This window comes from Vitis vinifera, chromosome 6, assembly GCF_030704535.1.
Source record: "Vitis vinifera cultivar Pinot Noir 40024 chromosome 6, ASM3070453v1".
Lineage (NCBI taxonomy): Eukaryota > Viridiplantae > Streptophyta > Magnoliopsida > Vitales > Vitaceae > Vitis > Vitis vinifera.
The window spans coordinates 6539089-6558576 of NC_081810.1; the positions used below are offsets into that span (position 1 = coordinate 6539089).

At 31.3% G+C, this 19488-nt stretch overlaps 4 protein-coding genes across 6 annotated transcripts; 2 read left to right on the forward strand and 2 right to left on the reverse strand.

Annotated features, from left to right (window-relative positions):
• Window positions 1–193: 193 nt before the first annotated feature.
• CTR6 (copper transporter) lies at window positions 194–4218 on the reverse strand. Of its 3 annotated transcripts, none has more exons than XM_019220295.2 (2): window positions 3337–4218; window positions 194–910 (listed from the first exon to the last, which is right to left on the reverse strand). In XM_019220295.2, the coding sequence occupies exons 1-2, from the start codon at window positions 3351–3353 to the stop codon at window positions 316–318; spliced, it is 612 nt and encodes a 203-aa protein (XP_019075840.1). In that variant the 5' UTR covers window positions 3354–4218; the 3' UTR covers window positions 194–315. The 3 variants fall into 3 exon arrangements, with proteins under 3 accessions (XP_019075840.1, XP_019075841.1, NP_001267986.1); XM_019220296.2 differs by having other exon boundaries at window positions 194–983; NM_001281057.1 differs by lacking the exon at window positions 3337–4218 and having other exon boundaries at window positions 316–810.
• A 184-nt stretch (window positions 4219–4402) lies between these two features.
• Window positions 4403–4924, reverse strand: CTR7 (copper transporter). The gene has a single exon (NM_001281100.1). The coding sequence runs from the start codon at window positions 4922–4924 to the stop codon at window positions 4403–4405; it is 522 nt and encodes a 173-aa protein (NP_001268029.1).
• A 2238-nt stretch (window positions 4925–7162) lies between these two features.
• LOC100262206 (class I heat shock protein) lies at window positions 7163–8140 on the forward strand. Its single transcript, XM_002281470.4, has one exon. The coding sequence runs from the start codon at window positions 7524–7526 to the stop codon at window positions 7956–7958; it is 435 nt and encodes a 144-aa protein (XP_002281506.1). The 5' UTR covers window positions 7163–7523; the 3' UTR covers window positions 7959–8140.
• A 414-nt stretch (window positions 8141–8554) lies between these two features.
• On the forward strand, window positions 8555–10953 carry LOC100267375 (UDP-glucose iridoid glucosyltransferase). Its single transcript, XM_010652661.3, has 2 exons — window positions 8555–9550; window positions 10008–10953. The coding sequence occupies exons 1-2, from the start codon at window positions 9100–9102 to the stop codon at window positions 10883–10885; spliced, it is 1329 nt and encodes a 442-aa protein (XP_010650963.1). The 5' UTR covers window positions 8555–9099; the 3' UTR covers window positions 10886–10953.
• The last annotated feature ends 8535 nt before the right edge of the window (window positions 10954–19488 follow it).

Consider the following 19488-nt stretch of genomic DNA (forward strand, 5'->3'; position numbering starts at 1 on the left):
GCTTTCCTATACCCCACGTCCTCCAACCACAAGCTTTTATCTTCTTACTTTCTCTCACAGCCACACAAACACACACCAATCAAAAGTGCAAAAAACAATAATAATAAAATAAAACAAAAGAACGCCCTTTCAAGTGTATATGAACCTGGGAAGGATCGAAAACGATGTCATCCAATGGTGGATTTTCAGATAATTTTCTTTTAGAGAACAGGAAAGCTCAGACATATTATCAAACAATATTTACATACAGACTATTACAATCAGAAATTAAGTCTTCAGAAAAAAGAAGAATACTTTATAACACAAACTGCAAAATCAGCAACTCATAGAAGGAAGATCAGGGGCTGAATTTCGCTGAGGAGCCGGAGACTTGTTCCTGAAAACCCTACTCCCAAACAAGAAAAACCCCAAACAATGCCCAGCAACAGCCACAATGAAGATCCCAGCGTTGAAAGACATGAGTGCAAGCATCACCATGTAGGCAAGCCCCACCCTGACCCCATGAATAATGGTCTCGGCAGCGCCACCAAGAAGGCTGTTTGTAGAGGATTTGATGAGTTGGGAATGAGAGAGCATTTCAACAAGCACAGAGACGACGAAGACGAAGACCAGGGACAAGACGTACATGCCGGTGCGAGTGCCGGGCCAGCCGGAGAAGAGGATCTCGGCGTTCTTCCCCCAGAAGAAGGTGGGGTGCATCACCACGCGGTGCAGCTTGTGGTGGTGGATGTTCATGGGCGGCGGCGGTGGTGGTCCTGGCGGTGCTGCGATTTCACCACCCACGCCTGGCATTTCATCACTGCTGTTCATGGGACTTCCTCTGAACACTCTCTTCTCTTTCTCTCTCTGTTTCTCTCCCCTCTCCTGTGTTTTCTTTTTCTCTCTCTTCACTGTTTCGATGGAAGTGATCCTACGTTGAAGTAAAGGTGTGAGTCAGGCTCCACATTCAAAACTGGGAGAATGGTGATTTACAACCATTGGGCCTGAAAATTCGCCAAGTTCCTTCTATCATTCATGATATCAAATAGTAATGGACAAAAATACTCATTCACGAGGTGTTTGTGAGGTGTTTGTGAGACCCATCAATTTACTCTTGATCACATGCCAACTCCAACAAATTCTGCCTGGAATCCGTTTTTTGATTTTTCATTATTTTTTGAACTCTTTTATAAATAATTTAAAATCAACATTATTTTTTATTTTAAAATTATAAATAAAAAAATTACATTACTAATTCAAAAACTATTTTGAAAAATACCTTTTTAACAAATTTATTGATTTAAATGAATAAAAATTGTCTTTTACATTTTAAAAGTAAATAATTTAATGATTAAAACACTATTTAAAATAAACATATTTATTATTTTCTTTTATACTAAAAAGCATTTTAAAGTTTTATTATTATTATTATTCTAAAATTAAATTTTTAAATTTTCTTTTAATTTTTTTCCTTTTTTATTTTAATAACATTCTGAACATAATTTCTAATGATAAGTTATATGAAATGTTGCAAATTTATCTACTAAGGAATTTTTTTTTTAATGATTTGAACTAATTGAAAATTTATCAAAATAAGAAAAAACAAAAGAGAGAAAGAGGATAAATGGAGAGTTTTTATTTTAAATATCCAATTAAGATAAGGTGTACAAAATATTTATATTAATTTTAAATATCCAATTAAGATAAGGTATACAAAGTATTTACATTAAGTGTACAAAGTAAATGTACTAACTATACAAAGGTGTACAAGGCTACCTTCCTCGAAAGAATTCAATTAATTTTTAAAAACTCGCTCACTCATTTTCTTTTGCCAATAATTGGGAGCATTCCACAGAGACACATTCATCCGAAACATTTTTTTTTTTACATCGTACATATTCATTCGATTACCTATCCCACTAATAATGAATAGGAACATCAATTGGGTTTAAATTTTCCCCTTTTCCTTGAGTCATGACAATAAAAACATGGTTAACTCACTCATATGCATATATTGCATTCTAAGTCCATGAAATTTGTACAGGTGTACAAGATATTTACACTAAGTGTACAAGGTAAAGTACTAACTATACAAGGATATACAAAGTTACCTTTCTTGAAGGAATGCAACTGATTTTCAAAAACTCATTCGCTCATTTCCATTTGCCGAGAATGGATGACATTTCACAGACAAATTTCTTGATAACACACTCATCTTATGCATTTTTTTTATGTCGTACATATTCATTCGATTACCTACCCCACTAATAATAATAAGAACATAAATTGGGTTCAATTTTTCCCATTTTCCTTTAGCCATGACAATGAGAATATGGTTAACTCACCCATATTCACACATTGCATTTTAGGTCTATGAAATTTGTGTAAGTATATAAGGTATTTACACTAAGCGTACAAAGTAAATGTATTAACTAAATAAGAGTGTATAAGGCTACATTCCTTGATGGATTTCAACCAATTTTCAAAAACTCACTCGACTCTAATTTCTAAATTTCATCATCAAAAATTTGTAACTTCATATTTTGTTTTTTGTAACCCATATAATTTAAATTTTTCGAAAACTCTCCATCTCTCTTCAATGTTTTCCTATTGAACTGTACATATACTTTTTTTCCAACATATTTTTTCAATATTTTCTTATATCTTTAGAATTAAGTCTATATTTATGAATGTTAATATTATTGAAAAAAGAAAAAACCATAGTCTTGGACTTAAGTGTAGATGCAATACTCAAAATTTGTTATATATATATATATATATATATATATATATATATATATATATATATATATATATATATATATATATATATATATTATGATTCTAAAATTAACTTCTACTCTATACGTATTTTTATTAATTCATCATGAGTACTAATACAAGATTACATAGTGTAGTTGCACTCTTATTGTGAATTTGATCTGATCATGTGCTAAAAGGAAAAAAAAAAAAAAACAAAACAAAAGTTTGAATGAACAAATAAAATTATGCGGCAACTACCTAGCTGCATACCCACATTATCAAAGACATTCTAGAAAATTCTTTCCCACAATGCTGGGAATTAGAATGCCCAAGTTTTAAGATGAAAATCAAAGTCCCACAACTCTTATTGTAGTTCTTCTTCACTTGTAGATCCATGGACAAACTTGTTAAGTTTATCACACATATCCATTTTGTTCCAATACTAAAAGTAGAATCCCCAACCAACCCAAAAAGGAGAGCCCAAAAATAGTTCACATTCCCATCCAAACAAGCCAATTTTCTTGAGAAAATGTGAGTGAAAAAAGGCAAAAAACAAAACCAAATACAAAATTAATCAAGACGATGTATAAATACCTGAGCAAGAAGCACATGGAAAACCGAATTCCCAACAACCAAAAAACTTGCACTAGTGAAGGTCTCAATGTCGACGAAGAGGAAAATGGCAATAGTGAGAAACACGGGGATGTTGACTACCACAATGACAAGAATAGGACTTTGAGCTCCTTTAGGAATATTCATGTACCTACAACAACATTGATGACAATGATGACCACAGGGATCCAGAGTAGATGATGACAGCTAGGGTTTCGAATCATTTGGGGTTTTGGTGTATTCAATTCTTTAGAAAAAGAAAACTAATAGGAGAAATATTTTAATTATCAAACTTAGAATCCATTTTGCAAATTATATTTTCGATATAATTATATATTTTTTTTTGGAGATCAGTTAAGGGTATTTTCGGATTTATAGAATGTCAATATCCTTTATCTCATCTCAATTTGCAAGACTTTACTAGACTTTGGGCCCAATTACACGGGTTAGGACTTAGGGTCAACTTCCGAACCCATAGGGACATAAAGCACATTTCTCCAAAAAAAAAAAAAAAAAATTCTGGTGTTCCTGTACGGCAGGTGCAGATACATTTGTTTACACTGGCCAGGTGTCATAAAGGAAGGGTATTTCTGTTATTTTTCAAGAAATGCAGGGGGGGTTTTGGTCGGCAAATTTGACCCAACTGACCAAGACTAGATCCCTGCCTGTCCAAGAATTTTGGCTCCACGCCCGAACTATGCGTTTGGTTCCCGAGAATAAGAAAAGAAATAGAAAGGTGAATAAAAAATCATTAAAAAAAAGTAGGAATCAAAATCCTATTAAAAAAAAAAAAGATATAATTTGCTATTAAAAGAAAAAGGGTTATTTCTATAAATAAAATAATTAAGTTTTATTAAATTCATGAACCCAAATTGGATCAAATAGAGTATTGTCCGTTGGGAGACTAGGAAAAGGAAAAAGGATTTTGTTTTTATTTTTTCAAACAATATAAACATAGCATTGTTGGATTTTAATTGGATGCCATAAAAGCATCAAAATCAAAAGAAATGAAAACAAGGTTGTACAACAGAGACAAATTAAGGAGTGGTCAGCAATTCAAAGGAGGAAGATCAGAGGCTTTCTCATAAGGCAACATCTCTGATGAATCCCTGAAAACCCTACTCCCAAAAAGCAAGAACCCAGTGGTATATCCAGCAATGGCCACGAGGAACACCCCAACGTTGAAGGACATGACAGCAAGCATCACCAGATAGGCCAGACCAACCCTTAGCCCATACATAGCTGTTTGGAGAAGGCCAGCCACAAGCTTATTGGTGGTGGACTTGATGAATCTGGTGTGTGAGAGCCACTCCACAAGCATTGAAAGCCCAAACACCAGAGCCAAGGCCACCGCATACATCCCAGAGCTTTGCCCTGGCCAGCCTGAGAAGAAGATCTCTGTGCTCATTCCCCAGAAAAATGTCATGTGGGTCATCATTGTTTTGTCCATTTTCATATCACCCATGGCTGTTCTGTTCATCACATCACCCATGGATGTGCTGTTCATCATATCACCCATGGCTGTACTGTTCATCATATCACCCATGGCTGTGCTGTTCATTGGCACCATGGTCTCTCTCTCTCTCTCTGTGTAGGAAAATTAGGAGAAATGGAGAATTATGTAGAAAAGGAGAAGGCTCCTTTGTGGGTGATAGTACATGAAAGACTCCATTTTTGTACTACCACTTGCTGTGATGTTCTACTAATCTTCACAGGAAGGACAATGATATGAGTTTGGATTCTGGAAGGATGAGGCGTTCAAAATAAGGTTTGGAGTACAATATTTTCCTCATTTTGACTATGATGATATGGGAATAGAAGTACCCAGATGTTTGCATGTAGTACAATTGTACAAGCACACAGCCATCACCCTTTGAGGGGAATTTTCTAAATAGTACGATAATTTTAAAAAGTTATGCTTAAATTATTGTAGCTGAAGAAGTTATTACAAATATATGGTAGTTTTTGCCACCTAGGAAAGAGAAGAGAGGGTGAACGGATAAATTTTTTTAAAACCAAAATCATCTTTTCAAATTTCAAAAGGCGAAATCGTCTTTTCAAAAGACAATTTTAAAAAAATTTCAAAAGGGAACTCGTCTTTTGAAGAGACCAATTCCATGAAAAAAAATATATATATTTTTTTAAAAAAATTCCCCATTTAAAAAAAAAATTCCTTAACGGAACTCATCTCTTCAAGAGACGAGTTCTATGAAAAAAAAATATATATTTTTTATAAAAAAAATTCTCAAATTAAAAAAAAAAAATAACAATTCCTCAAGGGAACTCGTCTCTTCAAGAGACGAGTTCCATGAAAATATATATATATATATTAAAAAATTCCCAAATTATAAAATAAAATAAAATAAAACAATTCCTCAAGGTAACTCGTCTCTTTTTTTTAAAAAAAGTTTCTCAAATTATTAAAAAAAAAAAATTCCTCAAGGGAAAAAAAAGAAAATTCCTCAAGGAACTCGTCTCTTCAAGAGACGAGTTCCCATGGAAAAAAATATATATATTTTTAAAAAAAAAGTTCCTAAATTAAAAAAAAAAAAAAAATATTCTGAAGAGACAAGTTCCACGAAAAAAAAAATAATGGAAACCTTTCTCCAAATAAAATGGGAAACCGTCTTGAAAGCTGTATCCTACACGTTGGTGGAACACACTAGGCGGGCAGGGATTGGTCGAAGAATGGGAAAATTTCCGAACAGCACATCTTTGCTAAGACTCTGAACAATCATTATTCTACGGCCAGAAATGAGTGCCAGCACTGCGCGGACGTGGAATTAAAAAAAAAAATTTACTGTCTCCAAACCCACCAATCATTGGAGACTTTGCAAAAGCCAAACAATCGAACATCTCTATATCTATATATATATATATATATATATATATATATATATATATATATATATATTCTCTCTCTAGACGCTTCACTTTTCAGAGCCAAACACCAATTAATTTTCTTTATGATTCTCAGCTTCTCTCGCTCCGATTTTCAGTTTGTTTTATTTGTGGAAGTGGTGTTGGATCCCAATTATATAAAATATTCCCAAAAAATTCCCTTGGGGAATTATTATTATTATTATTTTTAATAATTTAGGAATTTTTAAAAAATATATATATTTTTTTTCATATGAACTCGTCTCTTCAAGAGACGAGTTCCATAGAGGTATTGTTTTTTTTATATTTGGAAATTTTTTTAAAAAAATATATTTTTTTTTTCATGGGAACTCGTCTCCTCAGGAAACGAGTTCCCTTAAGGAATTGTTTTTTTTTTTTCTTTTTTTAATAATTTGAAAATTTTTAAAAAAATATATATATATATTTTTTTTCAGGGAACTCGTTTATTGAAGAGACGAGTTCCTTAAAGAATTTTTTTTCCATTTCCCTTGAGGAATTGTTATTTTTTTTTTTTTAATTTGAAAATTTTTTTAAAAAATATATATATATTTTTATTTTCAAGGAACTCGTCTCGTTCCTTTGAGTAAATGGATAATTTTTTTAAAAAAATATATAGTTTTTTTTTCATGGAAGTCGTCTCTTGAAGAGACGACTTCTCTTTTGAAATTTTTTTAAAATCGTCTTTTGAACAGACGATTTCGCCTTTTGAAATTTGAAAATATGATTTTGATTTAAAAAAAAAATTATCCGTTCATCCTCTTTCCTCTCTCCTCTCTCCTATCTTTTCTTTTCTAGTTGATAAAAACTATCATATATTTATAATAATTTCTTTTACTACAATAATTTAAACATAATTTTTTTAAATTATCATGCTATTGAGAAAAGTAGAATGAGGTGGATAGACATAGGCAGAAGCTTGTAGAATTCACCGAACAGATGCCATTAAATTAATATAAACGTCACTTTATGTCCTTTAATAATGTCAATCATGGAAAAGTATTTATGACACTGCACGCCAGAGCTTTGTAGAAGCTCCCATGCCCTGTGGAATGAGGTGGATAGACATAGCCAGAAGCTTGTAGAATTCACCGAACAGATGCCATTAAATTAATATAAACGTCACCCAAAGAAACTTCAGGATGAATCCACCCTTAATCCATTACCCCCATCTCATCTTCTATAAATTGGTTACCATCCCACACTCACTGCATCATCAATCGAAGAACTATCAGTAGTAGTGATCTTTGAGCTTGCTCTTTAATACCATTATGGCTTTGATTCCTCGTTTCTTTGGAAACCCAAGTGTTTCTGACCCATTTCCTCGTGAAATGTGGGACCCGCTCTTCGGCTCCGGTGAGGCATCATCCTTGGCCAATTTGCAGATTGATTGGAAGGAGACGCCTGAGGCTCATGTCTTCAAGGCAGACCTTCCTGGGCTGAAGAAAGAGGAGGTGAAAGTGGAGGTTGAAGAAGGGAGAGTGCTGAAGATAAGTGGGGAGAGAAGCATGGAGAAGGAGGACAAGAATGATAAGTGGCACCGCGTAGAGCGGAGCCATGGCAAGTTCCTGAGGAGTTTCAGGTTGCCGGAAAATGCTAAGGTGGATGCTGTGAAGGCTGCAATGGAGAATGGTGTTCTTACTGTTACTGTTCCTAAGAAGGAAGTGAAAAAACATGAGGTCAAGTCCATTGAGATCAGCGGTTGAGAAATTGAGACCATCATATCATATATCAGCGTGTTTTCTTGATGTTGAGTGCTTTGTTTTCATTTTCTTTTAATGGGCCTTCTGGCTTTTTCTTTCCTTTTATGTAAGGATGATGAGTCTTTGTCTGTCCTATCTATGAAGAATGAAGAATGAGTACATTTCTACTCGTTTCCATTTGCAAATTCAATGAACTTCCACATATCATATCACTCTTCAGTCTGCTCCAATCAAAGGGGCTTGCCACTAATTTAATCTAACCCATCATTTTAGGCGTATATAGATAATAGAGATCTGTATTGAGAGAGAGGATCTCAAGACCCAACACTTCCACGTGGAGAGATGCCAAGGAGGGTGGTGCTAGTTCCTTGTCCATTCTGTAGTTGATAGAGCCTTGGCCTGTATGCGGGCAGAAGGTCATATCCCCCTACAAAATCAGTTTCTGCAAGAGTATGTTTAATTTAGCAATTAGCACATAATTTTTGTTTAAAAACTTCTGTTTGTATTGTGAATTATTAACTTTTCATTCGACCGGTTTGATGATTAGTGTCATAAGAAATCTAGATCGTCACGGAGTATACTAACACTCCAGAATTCAATAGAAGGGCATTTTTCTTAGTGCAACAAGAGTTTTACATCCTAACACAATTGCTGGAATTATCAATAAGAAAAAGGAAATGGGCTTCCATACCAGAAGCAGTCTCCGTAAAAGTATACCTTCAATGATAGTAATGCTTAGAGAAAGGACAGGACAGGTCAGTCATCTATGAATAGTTGCGTCAAGTACGTATGTTCGGATTCCCTCCAAAGAAAAAAACAAAAAGTTTATGATCGGTCTTTCTATCTATAAAGTATTAAAAAAATTCAACTGTATCTATTTGTCCATATACTATAGGGCTGTGATACCACTTACCAGCCTTTGAAGGGCTTGTTACTATATACTCTGTAGTAATAATATATACAATGGCTTCATTGACTGGCATTGTTCTTCTGTATGTCTTCTTCAGCCCTAGCCTCTCCCCAGATCTCTCTTACTTCAGCCTCTAAGGTTCACAACTTTGTCCCAGTGGGATTAAGAGTTCTGCAGCTGATTTTTCTTTAGAAAGTGAAAGAATCTCACCTCTCAACTCTTCCACGAAGAGAGATGCCGAGGAGAGTGGTACTTGTTCCATGTCCATTCCAAGGCCACATAAATCCCATGCTTCAGCTGGGAGCAATACTCCATTCAAGGGGCTTTTCCATCACAGTTGCTCACACCCAATACAACTCTCCTGATCCCTCCAACCACCCTGATTTCAGCTTCCTCCCCATTCCGGACGGCTTATCTGATGGCCAAAACTTTGCCAGTCTATTAAATCTTGTACTGGCTGCTAATGTCAACTGTGAATCTCCTCTCCGGGAATGCCTGGCAGAAAAACAAGAACAGCATGGCGACATCGCTTGTATAATCCATGATATCACCATGTACTTCGCTGAGGCTGTGGCTAACCATTTGAAAGTTCCAAGCATCAACCTCGTCACTAGCAATGTTTCCACTACCATAGCTCACAATGCCTTTCCTAGCCTCCTGGAAAAAGGTCACATTCCCCTGCAAGGTTAGTACTGCAGAAAGGCTTTTTTGCTTGGTTAAGCTTCAAATCAGCAGTTAGGATCATCTTCTTGCCAAAAAAAATTTGGGGTTTTTCTGCAAGTTCCCTAATCTTATCACATCAATAAGAATCAAGCTGATAGTTTCATCAATCCAGTTTAATTTTTGGTGCATATGATAAACAAAGTTGGTCTTGATATTGTATGGTACTAATTCAGGAAAGGTTTAGAACAAACACGAGGATTTTGTGGATTTGAGACTGTGGGGCCCCAAGAATCAAACCTACACAAAGGAACCAGTGTCTGTTCCCTTGATTTCAAAAATCCCCTGTTTTGTATGCTCTGTAAAGATTGATTATTCAGCATTGAATTCACTTTAAGAGATCACACACTTCACCATAGCCTTCCCTGCTCTTTGAACCATGGAATTATGGATACTGAATGGTATTATACTATGGATTGCAGGCTCTACCCTACATGATCCAGTGCCTGAGCTTCATCCCCTCAGATTCAAGGATCTTCCCATCTCCCGTTTGGGAGACTTGGAAGCTTTCTTCCAGATACTAGTTAATATGTACAAAAAGAAATTTTCTTCACCCATCATTTGGAACACCATGGACTGCCTTGAACAATCCTCATTAACACAGCGACAACAACAGCTCCAGGTCCCATTCTTCCCAATAGGCCCTCTCCATAAACTTGCTCCACCCTCCTCAAGTAGCTTGCTCGAAGAGGATAGTAGCTGCATCACATGGCTTGATAAGCATTCTCCTAAGTCAGTCATCTATGTTAGCTGGGGGAGCTTGGCATGCATGGATGCCAAGGACCTAGCTGAGGTTGCTTGGGGCCTGGCCAACAGCAACCAGCCTTTCTTGTGGGTGGTTCGACCCGGCTCGGTCCGCGGCTCACAGTGGATAGAGCAGCTGCCGGAGACCTTCATGGACACAGTTGGAGAAAGATGCCACATTGTGAAATGGGCACCCCAGAAGGAAGTGTTGGGGCACCGAGCAGTTGGAGGGTTTTGGAGCCATTGTGGCTGGAACTCAACACTGGAAAGCATCTCCGAAGGGGTTCCAATGATCTGCAGGCCTTATTCAGGGGACCAAAGGGTGAACACAAGGTATATAAGCCATGTTTGGAAGGTGGGATTGGAGTTGGAGAGTGATGAGTTAGAGAGGGTGGAGATAGAAAGAGCTGTGAGAAGGCTGATGGTAGATGGAGAAGGGGAGGAGATGAGGCAGAGGGCAATGGAACTGAAGGAGAAGGTTGATATTTGTACAAGTGAAGGTGGTTCTTCCAACAGAGCCTTGAAGGAGCTGGTGGAGTATATCTCTTCATTCTAGTCAGAGTTGTGTACAACCAAACTCAAAGAACAGGCTGAAAAACATAGCATGTGTTTTTGTTTTTATCAGTGGTGATGGGGATTTGCTTTTGCTCTCTGCCATCAATTTTCATCACTAAGCATAGGCTGATCCTGTGGAAATCAAATTCCAAATTTTAATGCATCTCATAATTAAAAAAAAATTGGCATAATTTATAACGAGTTTCAATTAATGCAACTTAGAGTTGGTTCGAGAGTATATACGTAACATTTCTTACAAACATTAGGGTTATGTTTGGTTCGGAAAGTGCCTGAAAAAGAAAAAAAAAATGTTGTAAAAAAATACTTTTTTCATATTTAGTTTTATAGTGAAAAATGCAAAACAAAGTCAAATACAATTAAAATTATTTAAAAAAAATTGTAGATTTTTAAATTATTTATTTTTATAAAGAATAAATAAATAAGTAAAAAAAAATTAAGTAATGTATAAAAATAATTTATTTTCTTTAAATTTACTTTTTATTTTTTTTATTTTTCTTTACTTTTACTTTTTTTCTTTATTTTCTTTCCCTATATTTTCCTTCAAATTTTTCGAGAACTAAACATACTCCGGTGTTTAGCAAATTTTTAAAAATCACTTTTAAAAATTAGGAGAATTACAAGTAACAATCACTTTGTATCATGTTTATGTTATATACTATATTATCATAAACACTATCAAAACACATATTTTAGTTTGTAAAATAAACTTTATGCGAAAATAATTATTTTAGAAAATCAATCTACATGCATAAAACATAATAGATGCATGCACTAGAAAGATGAGAAAACAATAATTTTATTTTTGCATTGATTAATTATGTCGACAACACTTCAAATGTGAGTTTAAATAACCTTATGAATTTTTTTTCGAGATGTTCAATTCATTAATCTCATATACTAGATGAGTCGATCTTGTAGTATATATTATTGTAAGCAAAACAATAAAAAACATAAGATGGAGAGTGTCACTTGGGACTTTAACTTTATAACACTTCAAATGTGAGTTTAAATCACCTTATGAATTTTTTTTTCGACATCTTCAATTCATTAATCTCATATACTAGATGAGTCGATTGTGTAGTTGTAGACCCCAAAATTTGTCTTAATTTTATTTTTATATTAATTTTGAACCCAGTTTTAAATTCCAATTATATATATTTTTTGGCTCACTCACCGTTTAATAATTTTTATTATTTTGTATATCATTTTATTTTATTTTATTACTAATACTTTTATTTTATTATTATTATTACTATTATTTTATTATTATTATTATTATTATATCTATTTTATTTTTATTTTTTATTTTTTTTCTTTTCTCTCTCATCTCTCCTCTCTCTTTCCTACTCCCCAACCACCCCACCCTCTTCTTCTCTCTCTTCCCATTCTTCCCACACAGCCGGCCCCCCCTCATTTTCCTTTACCCCCATTTTTATGTTTCTCCCCATTTTGCCCCCCATCTTTTTCCCTCAATTCCCAAGATTTTCCCCCCCATTTTTTCCGCCTCTCTTCTCGCTCCTTTTTCCTCTTTTCCATCCTTTCTCTGCCGCCCCCCTCCGTTCTTCTACTCTCTTTTCTCCACCGAAGACACACATGGCCCATGGATTTTATTTTTTTTTTTTTTCTCTCCATTTTTTTCCTTCTCTCTCCCCACACTCCACTTCCCTTCCCGGCCGGCCACACACCCCCGCTCTCATCTTCCCTCTTCTCTCTCTTCTCATTTCTCCCTTTGGATTTTGTTTTTTTTTTCTTTTCTTTTCCATTTTTTTTAGGTGGCCGAGCCACCCATTTCCTCTTCTCCTTCCCTCATTTTTTTTTCTCCATTTTTTCTCTCGCTCGGTGGCATGACGCGGGTCGGCAACCCCCTTCCCATTTTTTCATTATTATTATTATTGTTATTATTATTATTATTATTATTATTATTAATATTGTTATTGTTATTGTTATTATTGTTATTTTATTTTATTTTAGTAGTAATTGTAGTTTGTGAAATTTGGATTATTAAATTAATATGAAATCTGGGGTTAATTTGTTGTTGATAGATTAATACAATTAATTTGAAATTTGTTGATTTGGGTTTGTGGGCATATTGTATTTAGTGATTAATTTAAGAATATTTAGATTATATCAATTACATATTGTTTATTTGGACTTGGGCCTATTGTTAAATTGTTATTTGTTTGGGTTTATCAAATTGGACTTGAAATATTATTTCTCTTGACTATGTATTTTTTTTATGTGGGCTTATTAATTGGTATGAATTTTGGGGCCCATAATGTGGATGAGATTTGTTGGATTATTTAAATATTTGATATGGGTTTGGCTAATTTGAATTGTTTAATTCGAACATGGGACAATTGTGGTGTATATTAAATTAGGCTTAGATTATGAAATATTAAATTTAGGTCTAGTAGAATTTATTTTAATTTATCTCATTTTAGGTTTGGTTGACTGTGTTTGTATTTTTGGTTATTAATTTGAATGTTCTAAGTTAAAAACTATAGTAATTTGGGCTCATTTTAATTGACGAAATTTATGAGACTAAATTGAAATTGGAATTTGGGTTTGAATATTTATTTGAGATTTTATACATTTTTGGATATTTACATCTGTGTCATTCTTGTTTTTGCATAGACCAATTCTATAATCTTGTTTGTTGAGTACGAATTGATGACACGTGGAACTTATTATAAGTTTATTTGGGTACATATTTTATTTCTTATTTTTTATTTGGTTTTATTTTTATTAGTTTGTATAAATATTCGTTCGCATGTATTTATTGAGTGTGTACAGAATTGAACATCGAACAAACTAGAAATTTTGTTTAAATGAGAAGAAGAAGTCAGTAAATGTGTTTTAATAAAACAACAATTTTAAAATATTATTTTTAATAAAAGAAAGTTTTTATTTTATTTTTTATTTATAGAAATTAAAAAAAATGCATTTAGAAAAATCCAAAAGAAATGTTTTTAATGGAATTTGAAAATTTGTTTTTAAATAATATTTGTCCAAAAATTTCTTTGTTTAACAAAAATTTTCCGAATATTGTTTTGTAAATAAAGTTGTCCCAAAAATTAATTTTTAATAAAATCGTCCAAAAAATATTTTTTTTAAAAAAAAATTCTTTTACTTAATTAAAATTGGATTAAAAGTCATTTTTAGAAATAGATAATTTATTTATTTATTTATTTTTATTTTTATTTTTATTTTTTCCTTTTAATTAAAATTTCTTTTGCAAATAAAGTTATGTCATTTTAAATAATTTGTAAAAATCACTTTTTTTAAATGAAAATGAATCTAAATACTTTTGTGAATAAAATTGTAAAATTTCATTATTTTCTAGTAAAAGCAAAGTGAAAAATAATTTTTGTATCCAAATTAAAATTTTGTAATGAATTCTCTTGATACAATAAGTGTAAATAGTTTTTTTTTTTAAATTGAATACAATTAAAATTAAGAAAATAAATTGTTTCTTTTTATAAGTAAATAAATGGAAATCGTTAATTCAAAATTATTTTTAATAAAATCCTTTGAAATTTCTTTAAAACTTTTTTTAATATCTTTTATTTATTTAATTCAATAAATGATTTTGCATAATTCTCTTATTATTTATTTTATGCATTTTTGTAATTAGATTTCATCATTGTTTTTGTGCATATTAATTCTCACCACCATGACTTATATATTGATTATTTCCCTTGGTATCCATAATTAATTAATTAATTGCCATAATTTCCTCAATTCATTTAGTAGAGGTCGTACGTATACGGGCTTAGAGGGGTGTTACGGCTCACCACCGTACCTTCCCAATAAGTAACCTGACCTCCGGACCTAGACTTGGTTTTTCACAGACCCGTTTTTGTCTTTTAGGAGTCACACTTAGGGTTTTCTTTCTTATTTGATTTTTCCCTTAAAAAAAAATAAAACAAAAATAAGTGGCGACTCCAAGTCTTTTTTTTCTAAAAATCAAATTTTTATCGAATAAAATAAAAAGCGAGTTTCGTCATCGAGTGGGAACATATTGAGCAAAATGCGGGGCCCACAGTAGTATATATTATTGTAAGCAAAACAATAAAAAACATAAGATGGAGAGTGTCACTTAAGACTTTAACTTTATAAAAGAGATTTATAACTCTTTATTCCAAATAGAGACTACACAGAATATGTATAAATTAATGGATTACAATGGGATTACTAACTTGAATACATTCACGTAATTGCATGGTTACATTTTTTCCATCTTTTTCCATTATTCATAAACTTTATGAAAATTTCTTAACTTCTCATTTATGATTTTAATCTTTTATACACAAGACTTTTGATGTCTTATCAATTCACCTATCTATAAATCGATGTACTCGTAAATAAAATATATATCAATTTAATCTATTACACAAATATAATTATGAATGGCCAAACATTATAGGATATAAAATATACTAACAAAGACTTCAAATAAGTGTACTTTACCCAAAGTCACTCCCAAAAGGTCTCTAAAAATATTCTTATATATTCGTTTGACAAGTGATTTTTTTTAAAAATTATTTTGACAAAGCACTAAAAAAGAGTGTAAATCCAAACATTCAATGATTGTCTTTGATAATGTTTTTAATGGAACATCCACAAATAAAAGGTTCTAACCAAAATCACTTTGAAATTTGCTCACTCTTTTATTATACCAACAAAAGCTTTAATACAAACATGTTAATTCAATAACACAAAAATAAAGAAATCAAAATAAAAGTACATGAGGTCTAAACGTGGTTCGATCAATCATGCTTACATCCACAGATGATAGAGAATCTTGACGAAACTATATACAACCAACAAAAGCTTTAATACAGACATGTTAATTCAATAACACAAAAATAAAGAAATCAAAATAAAAGTACATAAGGTCTAAACGTGGTTCGATCAATCATGCTTACATCCACGGATGATAGAGGATCTTGACGAAACTATATACAACCATTGGATTCGCGAAATATGAAATAGTTTTCGAAACATCTTTATATTCACATCCTAAATCACGAATCCTCTCACTCCATTGGGTATCTCTCGTTTTTCCTTACATCTCTACTTTTTTCTCTCATAACATAAAATATTTATAGAAATATTTCTAACAACTTTCTTTATTCTATAAAAAATATATATAACATTATAATGATATATCAACTTAATAAGTATTGTATATACAATATTCTTAAAATTAAAAAAAAATTACTAATTAGGAATTTGGGAGACTTCCGAACATCTCTCTTCTACAATTTTTATACTAATTATAACACCTAGTCAAATATTTCAATTTGTGTTTCTTACTTTTGAAACTTCCAAGGCCATCCCAAATATCAAGATTCAAGAGATGGAACGGAGATGGGCTGCACTTGAAGGCCCAAAAAACATTCAAGTAGATCGGGAGGCCCAACAAAAAATTCATATAGGCCAAGTGGGCCGGCCTGTGACCTTCCAAGAATGTCACACTCAGCTACAGAAGTGAAGGTGGGTCCAAGTGGGTCCCAGGCCCATGTGGGCCCATCTAAGCTTTAAGAATTAACCTTAAAGAACAGTATAACTTTTCGATTGAAAGATTGGGCAGCCTCCATCATGCCGAACATATGGCCCAGTGTCGGTGACTATCGTCAATGGCCCATCAAACTTTTAGCAGATCCATAATATGGATTCAATGTTTCTTTTTTCTTTTTTTATTATTCTTTTTTTTTTTCCTTTTTAAAAGCATATTTACTATGTTTTATATATAAAATAATAATATTTACTTTTTGATGTGCTTTATTGAATTACTTTTTTGCCACGTGTCATGTAATTTTCTATGAAATGAAAGGTACCCTTTCACTTAATTTTATAAAAATAGAATAATTTTTTTAATAAAATAACAGAAAATTAGTCTCCATATCCCTTATTATTAAAATTCCCAAGTTTTATTTTGATTTTATCTTAAATTTGACTTAATTCAACAATTAATTTTTGAAATTTATTTATTTTTAAAATATAAAACCTTATTTATTTCCATTATCAAGCATACTCCAAATTTATTATCCTTCAAAATAATTGTATGGATAAATGATAATTAATTATGGGTTTTGACAAATTGCTAACCAAAAATGAATTTCAAAAAATGAGAAAAAAAAAGGCAATAAATCATGCCTAATTTTTAGAAAATGAGTGAATGTGACACATAAATAATATTGAAAGTGAATGTTGACAATAGAATGGATGTGATCTTAGGAAGCAAAAATTTAGATAGAAATGAGGTGGGTAGTCCACATCACATTAAATTTTTAGAAGATAATTATGCAACATGATAAAGAAAATGGTTACATGATAAAGAAAATGGTTACATGATCCTGATTAGTATCCTTAAATCCATCTTGTTGACTCATAGACATATGTTAAAGACTAAAAATTATATGGTAAATATTGTATTAAAGTTTAATATAAATCATCGGATTTTAATATATAATTAAATTCATCGACAATATGATTATATATTTTTATCATATTTTATTATTATTAATCATATTATTAAAATAATTAAAAAATAATTTTGATTACATATTTTATTTTACATATATATAATGAACATTTGAATTTTGGGTAAAAAATGGTCTACTTGAACATTTGAATATTTAATTTTAAATCCCTTTTAAAACTTATATTCAACGTGATATCTTTCCAATCAAGTGAGTGTTACATCATCTTTTTACAAAAATAAGCTTTAATTGGTAATTAAGATTTCAATTCAAAAACAAAACTATAAGTACAATTGATAATTTAGGTTTCAGGTTAAAAAATGAAATCCTAATTGGTAATTAAGGTTTTATTTTTTAGTTAAAACCTTAGCTTAAAATTTTGATAAAAATATATTTTTTAATGATATGATTTTTACATGGTAATAAAAAAGTTATTTTGAGGATAAGTTTGACGAAATAGTTAAATTTATTTTTTTTGTTTTTACCCAAAACTTTCAACACATTTGGTATGATATCAAAAAAAGTGAGATTGATTGCCAAAAGAAAGATCCTATTAAATGAATTTGTTGAAATTAATTATGAAAAGCAAGTCTCCAACCAAATAATAGCAAATTTTATAATTTTCTTCCATCCATAATTCCATGATGATTTAATATTTACCTAAATGGTAGCCACCTCAATAGCTACAAAAGTTAAATGATGTCCAATCAATGATTCAATTATGTGCCCCCCACATGTATCCTATGATTCATATGTAATTGCACCATTCATGATTACCACTAGTAAAAAAGGTCAAAAAAAATTTAAATTAATTTTTTTTTGAAATAGAAAAGTGATTTTGTGTAATTATTGAGATTAAGAAGTAGGTTGGTCACACCTCCAATGTAGGTGGCACTATTGGAGGAGAAAAATGTAAATTTAGAAATTGGGGTGGTAATTTACATTCTTGCCCCTCTCTTTTTGGACAAGATTATTGGCTTTAGTTGAATTTGTTTGCAACATAGTTGATAGTACTATCAAAACTCTTTTTGGGGAAATTGAAAAGGGCAAAAGTGGTCTTAGTGGCTCAAAAGGTTGGAATTATCTTTTTTATTTTTTATATTGTGGGTCATGTTGTCAAGAAGTAAGCTTGAAAGGAGCGTCCTTCTCACTTGTTAATTTCACAAAAAAGCATATGACGAAATTTTAAATTGGTAGAGATAAAGTGTATTTAGAATTTATTTGATAATATTTTTGTCGAGCATGTTTTTAGTAAAAGTATTTTTTTAAAGTGTTTTCGGGATAATTGCCTTCTAAGTGTTTTTTTATTAAATAATATAAGTGATTTTTTAATATTTTTAAAAACAGTATAAATGATTTTTTAATATTTTAAAAATATATATTAAGAGTATATTTGAATTTAGAAAACATTTCGAATTTTTTTAATACTTGAATAATAAATATTTTCAAATATAAAAATTAGTGAAAATGTTTCTTAAAATCACTATCATTGATAATGATTTTAAGAAACATCTTGAACTTACAAAAATATTTTTATAAATTTATATATATTAAAATTTAATAAGCACTTTTAAAATTTTGAAAAATCAATTATAATATTAAAAAATCATTTATAATGTTTTTTTAAGAAACAATTAAAATATGTTTGACAGTAATTCTAAAAAATATTTTTATAATTTTTAATACTTGAAAATTTTTATTTTTTAATTATTAAAAAGACTAAAAATACTTATTAAAATCACTATTAAATATATTTTTTAAAAAAAATTAATATTTCTAATATTTTAAAATTTTTATCTTTCAAGTATTAAATATGTTATAAATACTTTCTAAAATTAATGTCAAATACATTTTAACTTTTTTTTATCATTTAAATATTAAAAATATTATAAATATTTTTTAAAATAACTTTCAAACACACGTTTAATAAATAATCATTCTAAAAACTTTATAAACAAACATACGAACATTCCCTTGTACAATCTAATTTATTTTTTTTATATTTAACCTTAGAACGATTGTCCTAAAGTAATCACAGAACTTTCATACAATCCGAGTAGTTTCAAAGGCTTTGAAGGAGAGCAACCTACGTAAC

What these genes read in the sequence shown, in the direction of transcription:
- LOC100267375 (XM_010652661.3), top strand. Translation starts at nt 9,100, where the DNA reads ATGCCGAGGAGAGTGGTACTTGTTCCATGTCCATTCCAAGGCCACATA. An exon ending in AGGTCACATTCCCCTGCAAG is followed by an intron (nt 9,551 to 10,007) that starts GTTAGTACTGCA and finishes TATGGATTGCAG; the next exon opens with GCTCTACCCTACATGATCCA.
- CTR7 (NM_001281100.1), bottom strand. Translation starts at nt 4,924, where the DNA reads ATGGTGCCAATGAACAGCACAGCCATGGGTGATATGATGAACAGTACA.
- LOC100262206 (XM_002281470.4), top strand. Translation starts at nt 7,524, where the DNA reads ATGGCTTTGATTCCTCGTTTCTTTGGAAACCCAAGTGTTTCTGACCCA.